Source organism: Octopus sinensis, linkage group LG18 (genome assembly GCF_006345805.1).
Source record: "Octopus sinensis linkage group LG18, ASM634580v1, whole genome shotgun sequence".
Lineage (NCBI taxonomy): Eukaryota > Metazoa > Mollusca > Cephalopoda > Octopoda > Octopodidae > Octopus > Octopus sinensis.
This window is the reverse complement of record NC_043014.1, coordinates 14,109,774-14,121,368: the sequence shown is the minus strand read 5'-3', so window position 1 is coordinate 14,121,368 and position 11,595 is coordinate 14,109,774. Positions and strand designations below refer to the sequence as shown.

Below are 11,595 nucleotides of genomic sequence, written 5' to 3'. Positions count from 1 at the left end.
CCCTGGAAAGTGACAGAAGTTGTTTCTGCAGATTTTCGGAGGTTAATGCTCCCGAGCATCTACCGCATACAAAAACTATCTTCCCAGTTAGCCTACCTTTGACCATGTATATATATGTATATATAATGTATATATATATATATTATATAATATATATGTATATCTATATATATGTATATATATATATATGTATATATATGTATATGTATATATATATATATGATATATGTATATGTATATATATGTATATGTATATATATGTATAGTTATAGATATGTATATGTATATATATTATATATATGTATATATATAGTTATATATGTATATATATTATATATATATGTATATAATATGTATATATGTATATATATATGTATATATATATATATATATATATATATATGTATATATATATATATATATATATATATGTATATATATAGGATATATATATATATATATATATATATGTATATATATATATATATATAATATATATATATATATACCGGAGTATATAAATATATACCGGATTAAGCACATAAATGTGGAACAAGGTGGAAAAGAGTACTCAAATACCAGAGGTACAGTAAGTAATATGCTTATTTAAAAGGCAGCAGAATTTAACAAAAGCTGTTACTCTGAGTTTCACGTTTCCATTTGTCTGACAGTTTTGCTTTTAAATAAAGTATATATATATATAGTGAGGTATATTTGCCATTTGAATATGGTTAACCCCTAAGGGTGTGACTGTATGTAGTTTGTAGCCCCAGGAAACACCTCCCAGCTGGCTATAGACACACTTTCTGTGCCCTATCACAAATACTGATAGGGCATAGAAAGTGTGTCTATAGCCATCTGGAGGAGGTGTCTTCCTGGGGCTACAAACTACAGTAGCATCCACCCTTAGGGGTTAGCCATATTCAAATGGCATATACGTCACGATGTGTTGCCGCTACTGTTTATAACTCGCTCTGAGATTTATCATTATATATATATATATACATATATATATATATATATATATATATATATATATATATATATATATAATATACATATATATATATATATGTATGTATGTATTTGTTTGTGGCTACAGTAGAGGACACTTGCTCTAGGTGTCAAGCAGTGGGACTGAACCCAGAACCATGTGGTAGGGAAGCAAGCTTCTTACCACACAGCCACACTTGTATGTGTCTCCCATCATATTTATTCATAAGGCTTTGATCAACCTGGGACACTTGCCCTTGCTACCATGTAGTGGGATTAATCATGAGACCACATGGTTGTGAAGCAAGTCTCTCAACCATACTATACTATTACTTCTATGTAAACTTGTGACCTTATACGTATTTCAGAAAAACCCATAATCATAATTTCCCTCCACTCTGTTAGGAGGCACAAGCATTTACACACACATGATGAGAACTTCCACCTTACAAATCCACTCACAATAACTTCGGTCAGCTCAAGGTTATAGTAGAAGACACTTGCCCAAGGTGCCACGCAGTGGGACTGAACCTGAAACCATATGGCTGGGGAGTAAGCTTTCTAACCACACAGCTATGCCCGCACCTGTCATTTTATAATCATCATCATTATCATCGACATCAGTATTTTATGTCAGTCTCTTCTTCATTTCACAATTTCAATATGTCTTTTGTCATCCAGGTCTGGCCAAGTGGCATGGGTTCCACGTTGCCTCAGCAACCGTCTCCACAGGCATCATCTGCTGATGAGGCAGAACCAGATATCCCCGAACCACCTACTATACCCATGCCTCAACCTGATCCAACTTGTGAGGAGGTAAATTTCAGTCATCTTCTACAATTTTATTTGGTTTCTCTTTCATTTCAGGAGGGCCACATCTCTTTCATCCTCCCAACCACTTTTTTTTTTAATCTTTGTATGTTATGCATATGTCCCTTCTTTCTCAGTATAAACCATGTATACTTTTTTTTTCTTCTTCATCATCATCATTGTTTAACGTCTGTTTTCCATGCTAGCATGGGTTGGACGATTTGACTGAGGTCTGGCAAACCAGATGGCTGCACCAGGCTCCAATGTGATCTGGCAGAGTTTCTACATGTGGATGCTCTCCCTAATGCCAACCACTCCGAGAGTGTAGTGGGTGCTTTTACATGCTACCGACGCAAGGGCCAGTCAGGCGGTACTGGCAACGGCCACCCTCAAATGGTGCTTTTTATGTGCCACCTGCACAGGAGTCAGTCCAGTGGCCCCGGCAATGACCTCACTCAAATGTTTTTTTTCACGTGCCACCAGCACAAGTGCTAGTAAGGTGATGCAGGTAACGATATCATTTCATTATATGTAAACCCCAACACCTTATGTCTGTCTTTGTATTGTCCCCCTCATCCTTTGCCCTTGTGGCAAATAAAAGAAATCATCATTATTATTATTATTATTATTATTATTATTATTATTTAAGCTAGTAGAGTTGTTAACACAGGCAAAATGCTTAGTGGCATTTCGTTCGTCTTCCTGTTGTCCTTCAGACAAGAGGAAAAAAAGCCAAAGCTTAATATCAACAACTTTCTTTCTCTTTTCCTTTCTTTCTTTCTTTCTGTTACTACCTTCTCTCTTTCTCTTGCTTTTCTCCATCTTTCAGATTATAGAGGAAGAACAGAAACAAAATGTTATAAACAACTATATTTTTCTTTTTTGAAGGCACATGGCTTAGTGGTTAAGGTAGTCGGCTCACAGTTGTAAGGTCGTGAGTTCAATTCTCGCCGGTGCACTGTGTCCCTGAGCAAGGCACCTTATTTCACATTACTCCAGTCCACTCAGCTGGCAATGATGAGTAGTACCTGTATTTCAAAGGGCCAGCCAAGTCACATTCTGAGTCACACCGAATCTCCCTGAGAACTATATTAACCCTTTCGCTACTGTATTTATTTTGAGATGCTCTGTGTTTCTTTCAATTACTTTAAATATAAGAAAGAATTTAGTAAATTAATTAATTTATCATTAAGCTAGTGTTAGGAACATAAATTGTGACTAAGGTTTTGGGGAAGATTTTAATTCAAAACTTATGAAAACAGGACATTTGTACTACAGAACCAGAGCCAGTTTCAGCCGGGTTGGTAACAAAAGGGTTAAGGTTATGCGTATCTGTGGAATGCTCAGCATATTAATTTCATGAGCAGGCTGTTCCGTTGATCAGATCAACTGGAAAACCAATCATCATAGCCAAGTGCTATATTTATTTTCTGTCTGTGTGTCTGTCTGTCTTTTCCAATCACTCTCTCTCTCTCTCATTCTCTCTCTTTTCACCTTTCAACTGCTCTCTTTCCTTCAGATGACAGAGGAAGAACAAAAACTAAACGTCGTTGTCGACAACTCCTACCTGTGCCAGTATTGCCCTGAGAAGTTCAAGTCTTACTTCCAACTGAAATCTCATATGGTCCAACACAAGAGTCAGCAGGTAATTTACAAAAAATGACTGAAAATTAAGGTGTTATGGGGGTGGGGGAGGAATGAGCAGGAGTTTGCTTCTGTCGACAGCTCAAAAGTAAAGTGGATACTAGCATTTGTTACTTGTTTCAGCCATTGAACTGTGGCCATGCTGGAGCATAGCCTTGCAGGGTTTTAATGGAACAAATTGATTCTAGTATTTAAAATTTTTTTTTAAATTTATTATCCTGGTATTTATTATTCTGTTGGTCTCTTTTGCCAAACCACTAGGCAAATCTTGTCAAGCACAGTATATTGCCAACAGTCTCGGTTACTTGTCATATATACATATGTATATATATATATATATATATATACACACACACACACACACACATATGTGTGTGTGTGTGTCTTTGTGCCTATGTTTATTATGCCACCACTACCACATGACAACCAGTGTTGGTTTGTTTATGTCCTATGGGTTTGGCAAAAGAGACTGATAGAATAAGTACTGGGTTGATTTGTTTGGCTAAAATCTTTGAAGGCAGTGCTCCAGCATGGCCAAAGTCCAATGACTGAAACAAATAAAAGATGAAGATAAAAAAAAAAGATAATTAAAATTTCGCCCTTAGTTATGAGGACAATAAGTATATGCAAATGACTAATGCTAATCATTAAATGCAAGGGAAACAACTCTGAAATTTTAGTTAATTAAAATTAATTAGATATGGAATTCAGTCAGGGAGTGTGTCTCACTTTTTTATCTGTACGATGAACGACAACTCAGAACATATTACTATTTTATTGAATCTTTAGCATTCAGATTGCATATTGTTTTGAGTTAATCCTGCATTATTTTGTGATTGAGATTTCAATGATGTAGTTGTTTATCATTAAAATGACATCGTAGGGTAGGTGTGAGAGACCATACCAAATCAGATTGGAACCAGGTGTTGCCTTATAGTTTACTAATTTCAGTCAAACTGTCTAACTCATGCCAGCATGAGTTTGACAGTTAACTAAATAAAAATGAGGGTGAATACTGAGAGGTTGGATAACTTAAAAGAATGACTGGGGGAAAATTACTTTGGAGCATCCTCTGCATGAAAACTTATCACTAAAGAGGGTACCGGCATCATTGAAATTTTAACTAATGTCTAAATTTAGCAAAAGCCTATTCCGTCTTTGTCAAAATAAGGAAGAAAACGAATGAAAAATATCAACTCATTCAGATAGAACAAAACCAAGATGAATGCAATTATCATCACACACACAGACACAAATGCATGTTGGCATTTCATTCAATGATTTCCAAGCCTGATGGGTCAGAGTTTAAGGCAGATTTTTTGAAATCAGATGCCCTTCCTGTTGCCAAACCTCCCGTCTTTCCAAAATGGCCAAACTTTTTTTCACAGAATATTGGAAATGAATGACATTCATTTACAACAACCACAAGATGTGAAGACAAAGAGACACAAACATACATCATCCACACACACTCACATGTGTGTGTGTATAAGAATAAGATGGACTTCTTTCAGTTTCCGGTTATCAAATCCACTCCCAAAGCTTTAATTGGTACAGGGCTGTACTAGAAGACACTTGTCCAAAGTGCTATGCAATGGAACTGAACCTGAAATCATGTGGTTGGAAAGCACACACTTGCACCAACTTATCTATTATATAAAATCTGTTCTGTCTGTGTGTCTTCTATGATCTCAGGAATCCTCCATCTGATTTCGCTCAAATTTGACATGTAGATACCGACAATATCAGGGCATGTATAAGTCTTGAAAAAATTACAAAAATCGATTCCAGGTGAGAATGCGATCGATAAAGCATATTTGTGTGAATAAAATCATTTTTCTTTGGAATAGAATAATAGTCTATCTTTATTTCTTCTTTTGCTGGTGTCTCAAATTTAGGTTAAATCAGTGTTTCTCAAAGGGGAGGCCTATGGGATGGTCGTACAAGTTGTTTTGAGAAAATTTGGTTTAAATGTTTGACAACTCAGCACCGTCCATTGGACGGGGGGGGGGGATGGCGTTTTGCTCGTTTAATATATTTATGATATTCATTTGCATTTAAAAAACATTTTGTGAAGATGAAACAAAATGAGAAAATGAAATTATCTTTCCCTGTTTTCTACCACTATCTCTGGTATTAAATGTTTGTTGTGGATTTCAAACCAATAGTTTATGCCATTTACTAGAGAAATGTCTTATGAAGTTGTGTTTCCTATTAATAAGCTTGCTTTGTAATCTTGTTTTCTACTCTTTGTTTTTAGGTCTACAAGTGTGTTGTGAAGACGTGTGGACTAACATTTAAAGAACTCGAACTCTTCCTTACTCACACGAAAAGTCACGAGGAAGACATGAGTTACCGGTGTCATATCTGTTCAAAGCATTTTGCTACTCTTTATGATCTTGGAGTGCATCAATTCTCCCACAGTGTTTGTGAGGATACTATTAATCGAAATGGTCCGAGGTAGGTCCCTTGTAATTTGACTTTGAAATAACAGAAAAAATGGATCTTTTCCCTTTGAATGGCTGATCGAGAAACAAAAAATACACTACCGATAGTTAGTTATGCTAAGAGTAAAAGATGTTTTATATGACACATTCTACCACTATACGAAGTTTGAAAGTGTTTAGTTACAAAAATTAGTTTCTAAATCTGCTGGTCAAAAGGTAAAGATCTGAAAAAATGTGTATGTATCAGAGAAAAACTTAAAATAATGAACTTTTCTACTATAGGCACAAGGCCTGAAATTTTGAAGGAGGATGCTAGTTGATTACATTAACCCCCAGTACCCAACTGATACTTATCTTATTGACTCCAAAAGATGAAAGGCGAAGGTGACCTTGGTGGAGTTTGAACTCAAAACATTAAACTGGAAGAAATGCTGCAAAGCATTTTGTCTGGCATGCTAATGATTCTGCCAGCTCACCGCCGTAAAGAAATTTAGAATAATAATTCTTTTTACTATAGACACAAGGCCTGAAATTTTGGGGAAAGGGGATAGTCAATTTCTTAAGGCTTACTACCTTAAAAAATCTAGGAAAATTATAAGAAAATAAAAGAAACATATCTCACCTCTCAGGTGATATTTAATTCATTTAGAATTTAGAAACTTTGAAGAATGTGAAATATTTTCTTTTTAATGGTGGAACTCAAAGTAGTTAAAGCTATAAATGAGGGCATGTAAATATTGAGTTTTAAAAAGCCCATATGGTAGAAAAAGATGAAGGCTGCCCATTGCTTTGTTGCTGTAAGCTTGCCGAAGCATGTTCAGTGTTTCTGTAGCAGACTTCCCAAGTTTAACACAAAATTTCACAGTGGTTCTTTGTTCCAACTTCCTGTCCATGACAAAAATTGCAGACTACAGCATACAAGTGATCGCAAAAACAGAAATTTTACAACTTGCAAAGTACTCAGCAATGTCATTCAGCATACCGCCTCATGAAGATCACTGCTAGCTCTCACTGCACATGTAACTGTGTGCTGCCATCTGTTGGCACGCTACAGAACTAGTCCTGGTGGTGGTGTCGTCATCGTTGTTGTTAAGGTCATTGCCTGGAACTGGAATCAAACTATTATAAAATATAATGTATTAATGAGTGAATAATTACCAAGCCCACTGGCATCTGGTGTAGTGGTTAAGAGCGTGGGCTACTAACCCCAAGATTCCGAGTTCAATTCCAGGCAGTGACTTGAATAATAATAATAATAATAATAATAATAATAATAGCAACAACATTGAAAAATACCTTAGGAATGAGAACCCAGGTTTGAAATTTCCCCAAGACTCCTGATGAAGACTGGAGGGTATATCAGCTGAGACGTTACGTTAACAACAAACAAGACGAGGACAAATATCCGTCAGTTGTAAACAATGTGCATAATTCCTCATCTCTTAAATACAGAACTGTATATTAATGTACATAAACATTTCTTTTTTTCTTTCTGCAGGCATTTCCAGTGTACCAAATGTCTAAACAAGTATTCCACACCAGAAGCTCTGGAACACCATTTAACCACATCATCTCATGAATTTCCCTGTCCACATTGTAAAAAAATATTCCCCTGTGAACGATACCTTCGCCGTCACCTGCCAACACATGGAAGTATAGGTAAAATTTGTATTTATGAATTACAATTTCTCTTTTCTGCAATGTTTACACTGACAATAACAATGACGAACAGAATCAGCAAAGAGAAACGGCTAGAAGTAGCAGCTAAGCCTCCTTCAAATCACACTCTGCCATCTTCCAAGGACACATTAGATAATGTGGTCCTGGATTCACTGTATTGAGAAAAAACAAATGTACAAGATGGGATGGTCATGCCTGGAATGCTTTTGATCATAGATCTGGTTGATTAGAGCTGACCTGAGTTTAAATAATGACAAATAAGCCAATACTCTTTTACTTGTTTCAGTCATTTGACTGTGGCCATTCTGGAGCACTGCCTTTAGTCGAGCAAATCGACCTCAGGACTTATTCTTTGTAAGCCTAGTACTTATTCTATCGCTCACTTTTGCCGAACCGCTAAGTTACGGGGAAATAAACACACCAGCATTGGTTGTCAAGCAATGTTGGGGGGACAAACACAGACACACAAACATATACACACACATACACATATATATATATATATATACATACATATATACAACAGGCTTCTTTCAGTTTCCGTCTACCAAATCCACTCATGAAGCTTTGGTCGGCCCGAGGTTATAGTAGAAGACACTTACCCAAGGTACCATGCAGTGGGACTGAACCCAGAACCATGTGGTTGGTAAGCAAGCTACTTACCACACAGCCACTCCTGCACCTATATATTTAGACTCTTTTAAAGTTAATAATAACTTATTTGAATTTTGAATACACACACACACATATATATGGAGTGTCTGTGTATATCTTTGTGTTTGTCCTCCCTCCTACTACTGCTTGACAACTGGTGTTGATGTGTTTATGTCCACATAGCTTAGCAGTTAAGCAAAAGAGACTGATAGAATAAGTATCATCATCATCATCATCATTGTGTAACGTCTGCTTTCCATGCTGGCATGGGTTGGACGGTTTGACTGGGGTCTGGGAAGCCAGGAGGCTGCACCAGGCTCCAGTCTGATCTGGCAGTGTTTCTACAGCTGGATGCCCTTCCTAACGCCAACCACTCTGTGTGTGTAGTGGGTGCTTTTTACGTGCCACCGGCACAGGCCAGAGGAGGCTGGCAACGGCCATGATCGGTTGGTGCTTTTTATGTGCCACCAGCACGGATGCCAGTCAAGGCAGCGCTGGCATCAGCCACGTTCGGATGGTGTTTTTTATGTGCCACCAGCACAGGTATCACATCTTTAATTTCCATTGATTTTTATTTTGATGTTGATGTACCTGACTCAATAGGACTCCTGAAGCACTGCAGGTTGCCCTATGATCCAAGGTAAGCATAGCAGGCCATCCTGCAAGCCATGAACTCACTTTATTTGTTGGGTTTTCACAGTCACAGTATATCTCCAGAGGTTTCAGTCTTTCATCATTGCCTCTGTGAGGCCCAACGTTCGAAGGTCATGCTTGACCACTCATCCCATGTCTTCCTGGATCTACCTCTACCCCGGATTCCTTCAGCTGTTTGGGAGTGGCACTTCTTCACACATCTCTCCTGATTCATCTGTAGTACATGACCAAATAAGTCCTGGTGTCAATTTGCTTGACTAAAACCCTTCAAAGTAGTGTCTCAACATGGCAACATTCTAATAACTGAAACAAGTAAAAGAATAAAAGATATCTATTTATTTCTGTTATTGTTGAAACCCCTTTTCTTACAAATCTTTTCAGGTCAGTTTCCCTGTAACATTTGTCAGAAAAGATTCAAGACAGAACATTATCTGAAGATGCATGCCCTCATTCACAGTGGGGAGAAGCCATTCCAATGCGAGTCTTGTGCAGCAGCCTTTAACAGGAAGGACAAACTGAAAAGACACATGCTTATTCATGAATCAGTCAAGAAACATAAATGCCCATTCAAAAGTTTCACAGGTGAGAAGATTTTTCATTTTGTTGCATCAAGGAGAGTCATTATACCAATATTATTAACACACACACTGATCCAATTCCACTTCTTTATCATTAGTCAATTGGTTAAATATCCAACTAATTGATTGTTTGTTTAACTTGGTTAAACATTAAGTCATTTGTTTTGTTTTTGTCTTTATTTTTTTTTTCTGTCAAAGCTCCTTCAATCAATATTTGATCACTCTCTTCATTCAATATTTGATCACTCCCTTCAGTCAATATTTGATCACTCCCTTCAGTCAATATTTGATCACTCCCTTCAGTCAATATTTGATCACTCCCTTCAGTCAATATTTGATCACTCCCTTCAATCAATATTTGATCACTCCCTTCAGTCAATATTTGATCACTCCCTTCAGCCTGTATTTGATCTGTCATTTCAATATAAATTTGATCATTGACTTCAATATATGTCTCACATCAATATATTTTCTTTTGCAGGTTGTACAAAAGAGTTTAACAGACCAGATAAGCTGAAAGCCCACATCATTACTCATAGTGGAGTGAAACCATTTAAATGTAAGGAATGTGGCAAAGGGTTCAGTCGTCGTCCTCACTTGGTGGAACACGAAAGGGGACACAAAGCAGATTACAGATTCCAGTGCCAGAAATGTGGTCGTGGGTTTTTCAGGCCCAAACTTTTCCACGACCACAAATGCCATCCGGTGAAGTTGGGAGCAGATCCACAAATATTCCGGCCACGTAACCGACGGAAACTGGGTCGACCTCGCAAACGCATGATCACTGTGACCTCCGAGTCATTGAACAAGGAAAACAGTGGGAAAGGAGTGGCTCCGAAGAGACGTGGACGCCCTCGAAGCAACGCAACATCAGGGGTGACCACTCGGCCTACTGAAAACAGCATAGTACAGCAGGTTGCATTCAATCACACTACCAACAACAATAACAGCAACAACAACAACAACAACAACAACACACTGCCGAATTCAGAACCCATTGTATTAGACACGTCGTCTGCCATGAATGGGATTTCTGACAAGACCGGTGCACTGGACATACAGACTAATCCTACAACCGTTACGGCCACTGCTCTTTCTGGGGCTCAAGTCTTAGCTCAGGCAGCTACTGTTCACCAGCCATCTTCTGACACCTCTCTCCAGCAGCTCATTCCAACTGCTACCTCCATAGACAGTTCAGGTAACATAAATGTCAATGTAAATGGTAACGAGCTGTCGGCCAAAGCTACAGATGCAGTGATTGACCATTACGTTGTGCACTTCACAGAATCTACAGACTCGCATGGCACTACCATCCATGCCCAACTCATCCCGGCGTACCCATCCGCAGCTTCTGTGATGCCGGCTAACACATCGGCATTGCAACCCATCACCATTATTGAAGCACAGCCAGTAACTGTGGCATTACCTGCAGTGGCCGACACTCCTGCCATACAAGCTGCAACTCTGCCAACAGATGCTCAACAAACGTTCACCCATTCTGCTACCTTGGCAGAGTTTGGTACCGAAAGTCTGCTTAAAGACACAGATGCTGTCATGTGATAATTGGCAACCTATTGGAAACCAATGCCTCAGGATTTTATTTTCTGCTATGTCCCTGTATCTCTCTCTCTCTGTTTTGTTCTTGTTATCTACTTGGATCAAAAGAAAAACGTTTCATATCATACTGCCATGCTTTCTTAATAACAAATGGTTAAGAAACTTTCTACACCATGTTAATGTATCTATGCTTTTTTTATGTGAAATACATTCAAAGTAGACTTGATATATATATATATATATATATATATCTCATATATTTATATAGGAGAGGAAAAAATAATAATAAGGCAGAATGCTAAATTGAAAGTAAATTTTAACAAAAATGGGTGTATGAAAAATTAAAAAAGAAAAAAGAAATCTAACCGGCTTTCATTTCAAGGCAAATTTTCAAGATTTGGAAGGGGAAAAATTTTTTTTAAATTGAGGAAGGGGAAAAAAGATATTTACAATGTTTTTTCAAAAAAATAATAATACATATAAACAAAAAGACACTACAATGTATTGGTATACGTATTTATTAATTTTTGTTTATATGTATTGTTATTTATTTGAAAAGAACATTGTAAATTTTTTTT

General features: G+C 37.4%; 1 protein-coding gene across 2 annotated transcripts in view; it reads left to right on the top strand.

Annotated features, from left to right (window-relative positions):
• LOC115221766 (zinc finger protein 341-like) overlaps window positions 1-11,263 on the top strand; it is a 35,800-nt gene extending 24,537 nt beyond the window's left edge. For both annotated transcript variants that reach the window (XM_036510733.1, XM_029791987.2), the window contains 6 exons: window positions 1,675-1,809; window positions 3,323-3,448; window positions 5,708-5,907; window positions 7,393-7,553; window positions 9,264-9,464; window positions 9,942-11,263. In XM_036510733.1, coding sequence (XP_036366626.1) covers window positions 1,675-1,809; window positions 3,323-3,448; window positions 5,708-5,907; window positions 7,393-7,553; window positions 9,264-9,464; window positions 9,942-11,020 — 1,902 coding nt within the window. In that variant the 3' untranslated portion in view covers window positions 11,021-11,263. The remainder of the gene's footprint in view (window positions 1-1,674; window positions 1,810-3,322; window positions 3,449-5,707; window positions 5,908-7,392; window positions 7,554-9,263; window positions 9,465-9,941) is intronic.
• The last annotated feature ends 332 nt before the right edge of the window (window positions 11,264-11,595 follow it).